Here is a 15,986-nt window from a genome sequence, read left to right on the forward strand (position 1 = left end):
ATAAATTAGTTGAGCAACCAAGTGAGGCATTAGAAAGCTCTTTGAAACAGTGTTTCTGTCCCAGTAAAAGTAATTATTGTGCATTAGATGGTAATGGCTCAACTGTTCAGCAATGACATTGCTCAGCTGAGTAATAGCTCGGTATACCTCTGAGGATGGTGTGTGCCTTGTGATCTACAAACAGAGTAGCCCTTGCTCCAAGACTGTAAGTTTGGTGCCCCTTGGAGGGGTTTGGTACTCTGGCATATCAAATAATTTTTGTGTAGCACATCTTGAGTGTTTCTCCTAAGCACTGAACTGTAATAAAACTGATGGACATTGTGCTTTTAGTAAAGCTGAATAAAGCAGTATATGATTGCTATTCATTTCCATTCAGTTGACTAGAGACTGACAAGAACTCTGCAGCGTTTCAGCGACTAAAAAGCAAGAGGCTTAACTCCATTTTCAGTGTGGACAATCAAATTTATTTGATTGTACTTAAGAGAGTAGAGCCATGCTTTTTCAAGTGGTTTGTGTTTTGCAGACATGTTTTTGCTGGGATTGTTTTCTGCTCCTCCATCCACTTTAGGGCACTGATGTAATCTTACTCAGTTGGAAAGGAACTGAAAGGATCACTAAGAACAAATTTTACCTTGAATTTTAGAAAAATGGTAATTTAATTTGAGGTGTGGAAGTGTCAGTGGAAGAAAAAGGTGTTCCCTGATGCTGCATTCCATCTGCTTGGAATATTAGCAATTAAATTCAGTTTTTCTTTAAGGATCTGGTGTGGAAACAACACTTTCACTTCATTGTTCAGCCTCATGGTGAATGGCTGTGTAGGACACTTACCACTGAATAGCTTACCAGAGGGGGCTTTAATTTGATTGTCCTTTTTAGGCAGGCTTTTGGTGACAGAGTGTGTAGTGGCTGATCCTTATTTTCCTTTGTTTCAAGCATGTTAATGGTGTGCTCCACTGCCTTACAGTGTGTGTATTTCACTTTAAGCTTGCAAAGGTAACCTTGCATCCTGCACAGCCAGACACAGCCGTATACCAATATTGTGTTTTGGTACCTTTCCTCACTACAGCTCTGTTCTCTTTTTCTGAAGGGTTAGCAAGCAGAAGTGTTTCTCAGTGAGAGAGACTCACTGGAAAGGAGCTTTGTCCTTTGTGAAGATTATCATTGTGTTAACAACTAAACTTAAGCTAATGTACCTGTGTGTGTTAAATTTAACAATTTTTCCCCTATAAGAAGTAATATAATTGTTCATAAGGAGAGCTGCTGTCCCAGCTCTTCTGTTTTTCCTACTGAGTGCTTTTCATTAGTTTCTCTTAACTTAAACTAATACTTTACAAAACAAACAAAAAGGCACTAAAAATACCCCAGAACCATATCGTACTGGTTAAGGATGCCGAGAAGAAGAGATAGTATTACAGCTTAGAGCTTGAAAAGTTTCCAGGAAAGAGCTCCTTTCCATAAAGGAATGTTCTGTGTTTTTTTTCCCAACATCTAAATATTCATTTTTGGCAGCAGCAAAGATCCTGAAATGTTGGGTGTCAGGGTGTTTTTTTTTGTTTGTTTTAAATAGAAATGTCTTAATCTACTTATTAGGAATGACTGAAGAGAAATAAACTCCTATGGCAGGAAGTGGGAAAGGAGGGTATGGAGGCGGTCACTGGAGTTCGTTTGTACGAACTGGAGGGTATAACCAGCTACCAGATGGGGATACCTCCATAGCAAAAATAGCATTTTTTGTCATTCTTTAAAAAAATATATGGGCTTCACTGTCCCAGCAAGGAAACTTGAGAGGGCTGTGCCCTTAACTGGTGTTGTTTCTTAGCCTTTGAAGATGCTGACAGTGCTGTGGATGATCGAGACAGCGACTATCGCAGTGAGACGAGTAACAGCATTCCTCCTCCATACCATACAACTGCGCAGCCCAATGCCTCTGTGCACCAGTTCACTGCACCTTCACGCCTGCAGCAGCAAGGGGTCTTGCGAGAATCCTGTGCTGACTCCCTACAAAATTATGATCTGGATTATCGGGAGCATGCGACCATCAGGTGGGTGCTGTCTTCCACGTAGCTCTTATTTTCCCATTGATTTTCCACAGCAGACCCTGAGGATGCCGTGCTAGCAGAGCAGGGTAGCTCAAGGGCTCTGAAAGGCTTCTGATGGGAAGGTATTACATGTTGTATTAGCACTGAGGCTCTGCTGTGAACCAGGAAAAACCTATACGGCTATGTGTTAACGCCGCATCCAGCAGTTTAGTGAATTACCTTTTAAAGATACAGTCAACTCTGAGGTCATTTATTCTTGGTTGTAATTTCACCTTACCTTTTGAGGCCAGAGCACTGGGTAATTGGTTGCTCTAGAACCACTGCATGGGTGTGCCTCCCAACACAGTGAAACACGGTCTGGGAGAGTTGTCCTACTAGGAGTTTCGTCCTTGGGGCAGATTTATTTTTTGATCCAGATTAGCTCCTGTTCTTCTATTAGTTCTGCCAAAACAGCATATTCAAGAAGAAAGTCTGTAAGCAATTAGTTCTGGTTTTTCCTGTTATCGTGTAGCACTGTTCAATAGTGTGTTTTCTCTTTTGGCTTTCTTTGAGCTGTGGGAAAGATAGTTTACTTGCTTTAAATGAGCTTTTTAACCATAAATCAGTAGTTTCAGAACTACTTTTATCTTCTTAAGTATTAAGCATTGCCGCCTTAGCTTACCAGGATCAATGGCTGTGAAGTAGAGATGCCTGTACTGGGAAATGTAGAAGCTTTACAAAACCACTATTCCAAATAAGGGATGAATTAAGTGTAAAGGAAAGCAGAAGAGATTGGACAGTGCTGGTCAGCTTGGTAAGAGTGGGTGTTTAGAACAGGTCATGTTGCTGCTTCTGCCTTTGGTGTGGAGGGAAGAGGCAGTTGCTTAAACACTGTCATGGTTAGAGATGCAGGATTTTATGTGTGTTATAACTGATTTGTTGTACTTTATCCCCCTTGACAATAATGTTCTTGGTTCCTGAAGCCTGAAACTGCATTCAGTTGTCCTCATGGGTGTATGACTGAGGCTAGATTTTACTCCTTTTGCCTTATGGTCCTTAATGGTAAAAGCTGAAGTTTAATGGTAACATTTAATGTTGTTACTGTTACAGAGATTTCAAGCAGCAGAGGCAAATGTGCCAAAAAAAAAATGCATTTACTGCAGTGTGACATCATTCTTAGTGTGCTCTGTTCCTAGTCCATTAAATATGTAAGCAAGTTATTCCCTTTCCCATGCTATTCTGTGCTGCTGGCTTGCAGTGGTAGAATTGCTGAAGATCCTACTGGGAGTCTGGAAAGATGAGCTGAATCTTTTTTTTTTTTAATGGAAGAACCAAGCTCAACAGTGGTATTGGGCCCCCAGCCTGGAAGCCAATGGTGGCTGGCTGTTTTTGCAGTTATGTGACTTCTTGGGGTGGTGTTGACAATACAATTAATCTTGTGTGAACCTCTAACTGTGTCTAATGGATAAATGCCTTTGTAAGGCCTTCCAAAGAAGCACTTCTGGTTTGAATTGTTAAAGAATACCAAGATGGAATGGTGGTTTGTTTTTTGGTGTGATTTTTTTTTTTTCTGATTTCCTGGAAATATTGATATGAAAGGATTGGACTGATAAAATTTACTTTAAAACTGAGATTTGTAGTCTGCTCTGGTCTAAAATTACTTTCGCTTCAGGGAGGCAAGTCCTAGATGGTGATTGATTCCCTAAAAAAAGCATTCCTGGTCCCATGTGCATTTTCCATGTGCCCAGGTAGATTTTTTGCTACATATTTAATGTTTAAAACTTGGCAAATGCAAATAAGCTTTCAAAAAAAGCTACGTGGGATTCTCTTTCTTATCAGAAAGGTCTTTCTAATGAGACCTGGCTGAAAAGAAGCATGTGGGTAGATCTTAAATATTTTCAAAACACTGCTGTAACTGAGTATTACAAAACAAAACTGTGTTTGACTTTTGCTCCTAGCAGCTATGTGCTGTGGAACCGGCAGTTACCTGATGAAATCAGTGTTCCTTGCGGACTGCAGTTGGTGATTGCTGAGAAAATGGCAGCTTGTAGGAGGCTGTCCCGGGCAGATTCTAGATTCTGCTAGAACCTGTCTTGGATTGGGCAAAAAGTTGTCTAGGCCAAAATGCTTCAATTTAAAGTGTCTGTACTAACACCTGAGGCTTCTTTTTTTTTTTTTTTTTTTTTCCACAGCATTTGAGTTTGGCTGGAAAAGTTCTGGTCCTCTTTATCAGCTGTTCCATGTAATCGTGTTCCTTTGATAGAAGTACATATATTTTATTCCCCCCTCTCCTGAGGATAACAGGCATTATTCTTGTTTGTCGTTGCAGTGTGTTTTGCTGCCAGCAGCCAGTTTGGTTTCAGAATAGCAGACATTTTCACCTCAGAATTTTTTTTGTACTAATGTTTATTTGCAGTGTTCATTTTGTGTAACCATGTGTCCTCCATGTCTCCCTGCTCTTGCTCTATTTACTTCCAAGGCGATATGGTAGCATAGATTCCACTGTGAGTGGCCGAACTGACCTAGAGTCCGCATCTGAGTCTAGTCAAATGACCAGCCGCCAGTGCTCAATAGAGAGCAGGCGCTCTCGAGAGCTGTCTGATAGGTGGGTTAACCTCTTTGCAGCCTGTGTGCTTGTCTCATTGCTGTTGCTGCTGTGAAGTGGTCTTGTAATACATTCCAGCTGATACGCATTGCTTGCCTTGGCTCTGTTTCTGATCTGTGGTTGTTCAATGCTGGGCTGATGTTTTCATCTTTTTCTCCTCTCGGGTGTTGGATTTCTTGTCATTGCTTTATTTCTAGTAAAAGGAATGCTTTGTAGAATGGCAGGGGATGCACTTATGGGGGAGAAGCTCGATTAGAAAGAGAAGTAATTTCCTTTATGCCCAAATTAGTCAATTGTTGGTTCATTTACAGCTAATGGCTCTTCAGGCATTCATGTAGCTCCCGTTGCTTCCAGCTGAGATTTGGAAGGGCTTTATCCAGTAACTATGGTGGCCCTGGAAGTCTTTTAAATTTCCTTAGCTTTTTAAAGATAATTATTTCAATTACCGGGTTAAAATTGCAAGCAAGAAATGTAGTAAGTGTTCTAAACTGTATACAATAGGGCCCATTTAAAGTAATGAGTATCTTTCCAGTTAGTGTAAAGTTAGCTAATAGTGGTGGAAATGAAGCACTAAGCCAGCAGTAGTGAAAATGCAATGACCTATTTCTGTTTCAGGGCTATCCTATCAGTATCCTGTATTGGGGTGCCCCAGGCAGCTCTCAAGGTGAAGACTCTTGTATTAGCAGTATCCATACAATGGCCGGGGGCCCTGTGCCCTTTCCCTTCTCTTGCCCTTCTCTTACGGGGTCAGGGCATGCATGTCCACATGCTACTTACTTCTCAACAATGAATGAAGTGAGACAAAGCTGCAGTGCATCTTTGAGACGAGCATTCTGATTTTTTTACATCCACTTCCTACCTGTTTATTTTTATGTGGGCTGGCAGGAACTCTTCTTGTGAAATTTAGATAAAGAGGAAGCTTCCTTGCTATTAGCCTTTGGGTTGCTGAAAAATTGAGATGACCCTTCTCATCAAGGGCTAAGAACTAATCCCAAAATTCCAAGGGTTATTTACTTGGATTTCTAGGAAGCTTCAGATTGTTTGATAGTGAAACACTAGTTTATTTAATCCATTCTCCCACAATTGACAAGTAGAGATTGTTGGATTTATTTAGATGCTTTATAAATGGGAAGTACAGATCCTGAAAAGCATCTGAGGCTTACGATGGGCTAATATCCATTGCCTATGCTTTGTTCTGCCTTCTGATCCGGTAACAGTTCTGAGGATCTTCATTTTGTGTTGATAGTGGCCCAATGAGGGCACTAGCTGCAGTGAGAGCCCTCCCAGCAACGGGAGCAGTGGAGTAGCTGGAACTCCATGTGTTGCTGGTGTGCACAGATTGCATTTTGTCCCCTGCTCCCACTTCCCTGGAGTCCAATGACTCCTGAGTCTTTGCATGCAGTCTCTGCTCTGTAGCCACCCTTGAGAGAAACAAAATGCCTCTGTGCTTTATGAATACTGCTAAAACAAATTCTGCAGCCTAGAGTGACCGAAATGCATGCATAGCATAGTGGAACGGTGTGCGTGGGTACCATATCTCAAAGTAGTCCTGTTACTGTAATAAGTGACTTTTTTCAGCATGCCTAAAAAAGTAACAGCAGAGTACTGGTACAGCCAAGGCTGTGTGCCCTCACTTGATCACAAAAAGCTGTTCTCCTTCAAACAGGCATTTCTAAATTTCGTGCAACTGTAACCAGTGGAATACCATAACTCATGCTGCTTATTTTGATTATTTGATTGAAGTGTGGTGGTAGATTGGCAGGTTTTCAGTTTTGTTATCTTTAGATGTTTCTGATTTTAATTTTCTTTATTTAATGCATGCTTTTTCATTACTATTTTTTCTGTCCTTTCTAGAGCTTTTTTTAAAATTGTATTTTTCCCCTTCCTGTTTTTTTTTTCTTTTTTGCTGCCTCTCCTTTTCTCTCCCACCCCCTTTATTTGTCATCTTAGACAAGGATCTCTAGCTAGAAACGAAAGAGTCAGGATCATCCCATTTAACTCTGAAGATGGAGAAGAAGAACAGGAGAGTAACTACGAAGAGCTGGGAAAACTGCTAATAGAGGAATTCTTAGAAAAGAGTCATAAAAATAGAAGTTGGCAGGAAACAAATATAAAAAAGATGCAAACTCTCTCAAAGAGAGAAAATTTCAATCACTGTGAAAGATCAAAGTGCTACCAAAATGTGTGTGTGGAGTCAGGGTCTGTAGATGTCCCTAGGTATCCTCAGGAATATGATACAATAGATAGAAGAAGGAAAAAGAAGCTACGATACAATTTTGAAGAGAGTGAACAAATAAGCATGCAAACTAATGAAGGTCTGCAGCTTCCTGGGGAGAAAACAGGTTTTTTCAATGGTGTGGCAACTAGTGAACTTAATGATGATTTTCCAGTATATGACAAAACTGGAAAATACACCAGTAGCTCTGAAAATAAGGAACGTTTACCTGCTTATCCCATCCTGCGTCCATACAAAAATGGCTTAATGGTTAAAAGTGGCAAGATGCCCAACAATCAGGGAGTGAACCGTGAGGACTCACTTCACCTCAGTGGCAGTGAGGACATGAAACTCATAGGGATGCCAGATAATACTTTTGTGCCTGTGGATATCCTTGAGGAGTTTGACAGCAGTGCTTCTGATGAGTTCCAGTACTCGCCTGTTTCAGATGATGAAATGGAGGAACTGGCTACATTTTCACATAAGTGGTGTGATTCTGAGATTAGCCATTTGAGAAACATTACTGTTAATCACCCTGCAAATTTGGGCTCCCAATTAAAGGCTAGCTGTGATAAAAAACACAAGACTAAAGGGAGAAAGCAGGGTCATCCTATGCAAGACTTAATACTGTCTCCTGTTGAAGAACCCAGTGAGGAGTACGTAGACACAATGGATGAACTTCAGTGTCTGGTAGAATCAGTTTCAGAATACTTGGCTGAAAAGGAGGAAGAAATCAGCAAATTTGGTACATTGCCAGAGACCAGAAAAAATGTTGAGAGTATGCCACTGAAGCAGAATAATGCTGATAGTTCAGGAGAAGGCAGGAAGTCTGAACAGACCAAACATCCTGCTGCAGGGGAGAGTACCAAGGGCAAACCTGAATCTCTCCCAGACTTGTCAGGTGTGAAGAATACAGTGAATTCCCTGTTCAGCTCTTTCACTGAAAAGGTGGGGTCAAGTACAAAGCAGCTCACAGCCTCTGTTGAAAAGCTGGTTTCTTCCACTCCAGAGAAGACAGAAACCAAAAACTCATCAGAAAGTGGAATCTTCAGTGTATTTTCTGGTAAGTCCAAAAGTGAGAATTCATCTTCTGGAGTGACAGCAGATAATAAAGCTGACACCAAGTTCTCCATTCACTCTTTGCTGCCATCCCAGGTGAGTGGTGATAAAAGAGCCCAGAACATAAACTCCAACAAGCCAGAAACCACTGAGATGGACAATAAGGCTTCTGCACCGCAACATCTTCAGCAATCACAAGGAACCACCACCGGCACCCAGCAGAACCAACATTCAGTTATGAATTCTGTTCTAGGCATGTTTAATCCTTTAAAGGTCTCTGAGAAGGAAGTGCCAAAACAAGAAGTCGTAAAAGGGGAACACACCAAGGAGGGCAGCCATCCTGTGAAAGGTGATGAGGCAAGAAGAAGCAAGAGACCATCTGGGCAGACAGCAGCCAGGACCAGTGGCATTATTCCAGATGTACAGACGAGTGAGTCTAGAAGCGAGGCAGAGGTAAATGCAAATACCACTTCAGTGTCTTCAATCTTTGGCAGGCTCACAAACTCAGTCAGTTCCTTCAGTCTGAAAGCCAACTTTGATGGTCTCTTGGCTCCCAAGCAGCAGGATGTGCCACAGAAGCAGTCAGATTTGCATCATGTTACAAAACAGCCAGATGCCACTGTGAAAGAGGGTGCGCCCACTGCCAGGGAGCAGTCTCCTGCAAATCGCTTGGGGGATCAGCATACTGGACTGGGAAACAAGCAAAACAGAGGTAATGCAGAACTTAATTCACAGCCTCAAGATCAGGGTACAGCATCTGAAAGCTTTTTCAGTCCGCTTAAAAAGTCTTTCAGTCAGTTGTTGCTTCCTTCTGCCGAACAAGGGCAGAAAGAAAGTACATCTGGGCATTTTAAAGGCCATAAGTCTGAGGAGGATATAAGACAAAACAGTGCATCAAATGAAGAACACTCATTTCTTTTCACTGGGAAACTTCCTTTTTTCAGAGGGTTGGGTTTTTCAGAAAAACAGGAACATATGAATGAGAAAGGAGGCTTTATTCCTTCGTTATTTAAATTTTCTTCTGCAGAAAATCTAGCACCTTCACAGGACCAAAGAAGTAATCAGAATTCTAGTGCCATTTCTTTGCTTGAAGGCAGAAACAGAAATTCAGAAAATGCCATTCCATTAAAATCTAGCTCTGTTCCAAATTTATCAGACCGTAGGGAAGAACTCACACAAACAAAAAACATGAATAAAGAAAACCTATCTAGTGCCCAAGTAAACAGAAAACAACACAAGGAGAATGCCTCTGATACCTTTAAAGGTGCAGGAGAGCAGCAGAGAACTAAGAGTACTCAGGAGGAACCTAGAAATGTAAAAGGAGGATTGACGGGAGGAAGACTAAATGCACCAGACTTAAATGACAGTTCTGCTGAATCCTTCTCTTCAGCCAGAGGGCTAGAAGCTGCAAGAGCAGATGATGTGCAGAAGAAGCACACACCAGGTTTTCTTTCTGGATTTCTTCACACTTCTTCCAATGAAAACACAGCCAATAATCAAGACTTGACTGCTAAAAGTGAGAGTGATGGTCAGAAGAGCACTTCTGCTGGATTATTTTCTGGCTTATTTAAATTTGCTTCAAGTGAAAACTTGTCTGAAGGTAAGCAAGAGAAGGTGAAAACAAACTCTCTAGGCTTGATGAAACTTTTTGATAGAGGTGAGGATTCTAGCTCAGAGACAAAACCCAGCAATTCAGTAATGGCTTCTGACACTCAAAGCAGCACTGGAGAAAAGCTGGAAGCTTCCAGCTTCTTAAAAAATCTCCTACCCAAACCAAAGGAGAAACTGGATAACGTGAAAATGATGGAATCTTCCAAAACTACTGACCACCTGTCCAGTGCAAGAGTAAATAAAACAGCTGAGCCCCACGTTCCCCACTGCGGGCATCCTATGTTCCCTGATGCTCTAAATCTGCAAGACAAGGTACAAGACTTATCTGGAAAGCCTATAAATAGTAGGCATATCCCTTACCAGGATGCAGAATCTAGAGTTTTTCCAACCCTTTTAAACAAAGGATCAAATGGATTTCTGAAATTGACTAATAAAAGCTATAACCTTACAGAGCAGTACTCAGCTTATCAGGAAACAAGAAGCCATTCTAGCTTTGAATGGGAATATGAAGTGGAGGAACTGGCTGACACTCATGAAATAGCAGTACCAGTTTACTATGTGTTAAACCAGAACTCTGTCCTGCCCACTCAGTTCTTGGACTGGGCTGAAAATGATACGGTAGTGAATCTCTGTAAAAAGGACGGAAATGCAAATGTGATGGATTGGCAGACTAATGCCAATTCTGATGGACAGAGTTTAGATTTAAGTGCAATGTCATATGAGTCATTTGACCAGTTAATGTTTCAAGATGTTTGTTCAGAAGAAAATGATGCATGGACTGCTAATTCTCTCAGTGAAAGTTATAGTAACTTTCCATCATTTGAAAAAGATGGCAGTTACTCGTTAGAAGAGTTGCCCATGGATTTAAGCTACTCCTCTGGCTGTGATGGAACTATGTGGACTCTAATTGACCAAGATACTTTAAGTATAGATGAGAGCTTTATGTACTCATCCTATAGCCAGGAGTATCGCGAGTGGCTAATGATGCTTGAGCAGGGTATATGGTGGCCATCAGAAGATGGTGATTGTGGATATTACATGTACAGTGATAACCAGTATGTGTATTCGCTGCTCACTGATCCCACTGGACAGTATGTCTACATGTGTGCTCCTGAAACATATTCCTACCTGGACTGCTGGGATTATAATTTTCAGATGGATTCCATTCCAAGAGCTGTGCTAGAAGACGACACAATTGCTGTTTGTGGTTTTAAAGTCCCTCTTGGCAGCGAAGATGAGCTGTTTTGGTTTGCTGAGGAAGAGTCTTTAGATTATACAATAAATAAACCCCTGGATTTGTCAGTAGCTTTGCAGAGGAGTGACCAGTTAATGAACATGAATTTGGAAACGTTTTCACAAATGTTTGAAGAGTCTATTTATTATCAGAAGGAGCAGCCATTAGATTTCTCAAGTTATAAGCTTCAAAAACTCAAAGTAGATTTTAGACCTGAGAAGGAAACCCTGAATTATTCAGAGGAGTCTCCACTAACCCTTGATCTCAGAACACATTCCAGAGTGACTTTCAATAAATCGCTGAGTGAGGAAGTCCACACCAAGGAAGTGGACAAGACTGTCCCTGTGACAACTACTGGGGGTGGGTCATCAGGATTCTTTGGTTTCCATCTGTTTCAGTCTACTGCTAAAGCTGAAGAAACTGTGGTATCTTCTGAAAGAGAAACAGAAGCAAAAAAGGCTGAGGAAGATAAGAAAACACCAGTGAACAAAGTTAGCTCTTTATTTTCTGCTTTGGGTGGACTAATTGGAAAGTCTTCAGGTCCTGACCCTGGGACATCAGAAGAGTCTGTCTTGAAGAGAACAGACACCCAGTCAAAATCATCTGAAAATAAAACTGATGTTTTATCACTTGCACCAAACATAAAATTAGATGAGGTACAAGCAGGGAAAAAGCTTCCTGTTAGATCAGAACTGAGAAGAAATACTTCATCAGAACTTAATGTGGAGGCTGCTAGAAATGAAAAGCCACAATTAAATCAGAATGAAAACATCCATGTTAAAAAACCAGGATTAACAAAATCTCCTTCTCAGCTGAGTGAAACTGCTCCAGACGGCAGGCCCATACGAGGAGAGAAACCTGTTAAAGAAACACCGGCTTCCAGGCATCTTGAAGGGCATGCGAGTGTTAATGAACCTATTCAGTCACAGTCAAATCGGAGTCATCCAGCCACTGAGCCTGAGGAGACATTATTTAAAAGCACTCTGAAATTGTTCAGTTTTGAAGAAGATTCTTCTGCAAGCTCAGCTGCCAACAAAACCCAAGCTTCTGGATTTTTTGATTTCTTTAAAATGCAAATAAGCAAAGAGCCACAGCCCTCACCAGATTTGGCAAAAAGTCAAAATGATAAACCAGAAAAGGTGATACAGCCAGATCAGAAGGAAACCTCCAGCATGTCATCATTATTTGGATCCCTTGGAGATCTCTTCAGAGTGGAGTCTGTGTCTTCTCAACCAACCTCAAGTACTACAAATCTGCCAAAATCCAATAGCAGAACTGTGGCTCAGTCAAGACAACAAACTGAGAAGTCTGGGGGTCTTCAGAGTGCCAGTATGCCATGTCTGTCCTCCACCCCTAAGGAAGGGATGAGAACAGAAGGCATGGACAGACAGGTCTCTCCTAGCCCTGGGTTGCAAAGGGAACAACGAAGCAGAAAAGCTGAGGAGTCCCCTGAGAGTAAAAAAGTGCCTCCTGGAAATACTTCACAAAAGCCAATGGGTGTAGGTCCCAAAATAAGCCAATCAAGTCAGTCACCTGTGCAGCAAAGTAGTGTAGCAAAACAGCAAGGAGGAAATAATTTAGGAGGCACGGTTAATCAGGCAAAACCAGAGCCAGATCAGACACCTAAAAAGTCAGGTTTCAGTTTGCCATTCAGCATTTCAGTTTCGAATATCACTGCTTCAAAATCACAGCCGGCACAGCCCGCCAGTAGGAGCATATTCTCCTTCTTCACTGGGTCAGATGAACCAAAGCCTTCAGCACCTGTTCCTGCTAGTGGAAAGCAGCAAGAAACAGCAGGGCTGTTTCATCTGCCCTCTTTCTCCAGCGGTCCAACTGCTGAGAAGATCATACCTCAAAGAAGCACTAGCTTTAGCTTCTTCAATTTTACGTCCTTTTTGGATGAAAAGCCACAAACTGCTCCAGGACAGGAGAATAATACAAAACCAGCTAAACCAGTGAACTCTAAGCCATATGTGAAGCAAAATATTTCCACTGACTCTGGTGTCAAAATTAGCAGTTCTGCCAGGCAACAAGATGCAGAGAACAAAAAAGAAGTTAATGATATTATTGCAGCAGTGACTGGCAAACAAATATCTAATCACCTCACTATGCCAGAAGATAAATCAGAAACACTGGCTGTGGAAAACGTAGAAAGTGTTGCTGAGGTAGCTGAAGAGAGTGACTTAGAGAAGCTTCCACAGACTGATGATGCTGCAGTAACCAAACTGGCTGCTTCTGGTCCTTGCCTTCAGACTTCCAGTGTGCAGGAGGGTTCCCAGGGCCAACAGACTATTTCTTTAGGGGCAGAAGAAGATGCTTTGGATAGCACAGGGAAAATGGACAGTGTTGCATTTCCTATTGATAAAGAAGAGCCTTACTCTTCAAAAGAACAAGCTTCTGAAAAGAAAGATTATAGCATGGTCTTAGGTGATAAGATGGATTCTCAGAGTCTAAATGACTTAAATATTATGAGTGACATAAAAAATGAAGTGGTCTCTGAAGAAGTATGTGTACAGCGTGAGTGGCCAGAACAGAAATTACCCAAACAAACTCTTGGTGGCAGGTTGCAACAGACAAAAGAGGTACATTCTCCTTCTAAAATGCCAGAGACATCTAATTTGCAAAACAAACCAAAGGAATCTGAGAGTGATAAATCAGTGCTGGATTCTTCAGTTGAAATGTTTTCGAGTTTCATGACAAAAATGAAACCACCTAAAACATTATCTGGTTTCTTTTCCCAACCTCAAGCTACTGCACCTGCTACTGCACAGAAGAAAAGCTCCTCTTTCTTTGGTTTCTCATCCCTCCCAAGTGGCCCAGCACCAGCTTTCACAAATGATCTCTTTGGCATCTTCAAAGGTCCAAAAGATTCTCCAAAAGAGATGCCTCCAAAATCCACCCCTAAACCTCAAAGCAGTAGTGTGAAAGATGTCACTGAGTCTGTTCCAGAAAAAGACTCTAGGGAGACAAAAAATACAGCTGCAGCTAGAGAGGCTAAAAGAGATGTCACAAGCTCTCTGAAGGAGGATATATTGCCTGTTTCAACTGAAGAGAACTCCACAAAAGAGTCTCCTATGGAAACAGGAACTGAGGAAAGTAGGAACTCAGAGACCTGTAAAGAGAAACCTTTGAGGATCACTCCAGAAACAGCAGTCTCTCTTGACAATCAAGCCCTCAAGGTTCTGCAGTTGGATAATGATGCACAACCCTCAGAGATGGCAGATACTAAGCCAAGCCAGTCTGATGTCAGTAATGCAGCTGATACAGTGCAGGTTGAGGTCGCTGACCAGACTGATGTAAATATATATCAATTAGATGTGGGGTCTTCACGTGTAACAGAGGAGCAAACTGCTTCTACAGACAAGGCAGCCATTGACATCCTTCAGACTGGCTTTACTGATGGGCTGGAACTGGAAATGGAAGCCCCAGCTAATGAGGCAGACACAAGCATTTCCCAAGTGGAAACGCTTGAATCAGAGCCTGCTGTTACAGGGGATCAGGCCAATGCTGGTGTTGATCAGCAGAACATTATCAGCAGTAATGGTGGAGAACCCACAGCTCCAGCTGATGATCCCAATGTTCATCTGCTCCAGATGAATGAAGAGAAGATGAGTGAGGCAGAACAACAAACTCCTGAACAGAAGAAACATTTAGCAACTGATGAGGTCCCTGCAGAAAGGATTGCTTCCAAACATGACTTGAAGAAACAGGGTAAACATAATAATGTTCCTCCAGATGCAAACAATAGTAAAACGGTCTTTGAAATACCAAACATCCCCAGTTTACCAAAATTCAGCTTTATGTCATCTGCTGACAGTGGAAAGCCATTTGGGTCGTTCTTCTCTCAGCAGCCACCTTCTGTTAATAAAGCAGGAGCAGATCAGGGCCTCATGTCAAGCTTTAAGAAACTTTCTTCGACTCTGTTTGAAGGAGGTAGTGAAGAAAAGGTGAGTAAGCCAGAGAGTGCCCAAGGAGCAGTATTTGGGAAAAAAATAGATTTCTCCTTTCCCTGGCAAAAAGATAGCAAGGAGACCTCTGCCAAAAGGGAACCACATATACCACCAGAGGCTTTGTCAAAACCAGATGACAAGGTGTTAGGAACAGTCAGTTCAGATGAAAACTCAAAATCTGCAGTCTCAGATCAACTGACTGATGCAAAGATAGAAGTAAACTTGTCTTCAAAGCAGCCTGACGCTGTAGACAAGGAACTTTCTGAAGAACCATCTGGTGCAAATGCTGTTGATGATACATCCAACAAAAAGCTGGAAGACAAGTTTGATAAAGAGTCAGAAGATCAGCAGAATGTGATTTCAGATGAACCACAGAAAGAATATCAGGCAGAAGAGCATGCACCGGACAAGCCTGAACTGAAAGAAACTGAGCTTGATTCTGCTTCTAGTGCAGCAACGATTCATCCTAGCACACAGGCAGCAGATCTGAATAGCGTGGAACAACTGAATGAGAAAAGGCTAGTTACAAATGAGGCATAATAAATGGTTTCAAGTTTTTGACCATTTATAATGCAATATTGCAGCAGTAGATAATGGCCTTGGTGTCTGATGTTGGTAGCTCAGTCCTATCCCCTATGTGTTGTCAAGTGTTTGTAGTATTACTGATAGCTGTCACAGAGGATGTGGCAAACTTCAGTCACTAGATATGTGTAAGTCCTTAGACCATTTTGTCATCTTTTCCCACTCTTTTCTGTAAGTGTAATTGGATTTCCCTGTTCTTATACTGTGTCCCACTGAATGAGATGCTTTTAGTGCTAATTTCATTAGCCTTTCAGAAGTTACATTATTTCTGTGTTAATTCTACTGCATGCAATTCACTTTGCTTTCTTGTTTAGTGATAATTATGTCGTATTTGCTAAGAAAAAAGTAAGAGTAGGTAGAATGTATTGGAAAGAATGAGCATTTTGTTTTCAAAATGCAAGGTAAAGGCTTTTAATTTTGGAGAGAAATTTAACTTACTGCTGATATATTATAGAATTAATTAGGTTCATTTCACATTATGGAAGATTTTAAACATTTTCAGAGATATAAGTGAAGGTATTCTAATGCTTGCTTTTCCTAAAATCTGTGCAAAGGTTGTTTCATGCAGCTAGGAAAGCCACTAAAGGAAGGTCTCAGTATTTCATGAGTCTGTTTTCAGTCCTGAGCATGTGTGAAGTTAAAAATCAAAACAGAGACTCAATAAACTTGTATCTCTGCAGGATGTAAGTGAAACTTGTGCCTCTGATCATAC

The 15,986-nt window shown here is 41.4% G+C and overlaps 1 protein-coding gene across 1 annotated transcript in view; it reads left to right on the plus strand.

Moving 5' to 3' along the window:
- Window positions 1-15,986, plus strand: part of LOC104468152 (protein unc-13 homolog B-like) — a gene marked incomplete at both ends in the record, with an annotated part of 119,899 nt that overhangs the window by 33,895 nt on the left and 70,018 nt on the right. The window contains one exon of the mRNA XM_010082181.1: window positions 1,820-2,042. Within this exon, the coding sequence (XP_010080483.1) occupies window positions 1,820-2,042 (223 nt within the window). The remainder of the gene's footprint in view (window positions 1-1,819; window positions 2,043-15,986) is intronic.

This window comes from Pterocles gutturalis, unplaced genomic scaffold (assembly GCF_000699245.1).
Source record: "Pterocles gutturalis isolate BGI_N339 unplaced genomic scaffold, ASM69924v1 scaffold16739, whole genome shotgun sequence".
NCBI classification, from domain to species: Eukaryota; Metazoa; Chordata; class Aves; order Pterocliformes; family Pteroclidae; genus Pterocles; species Pterocles gutturalis.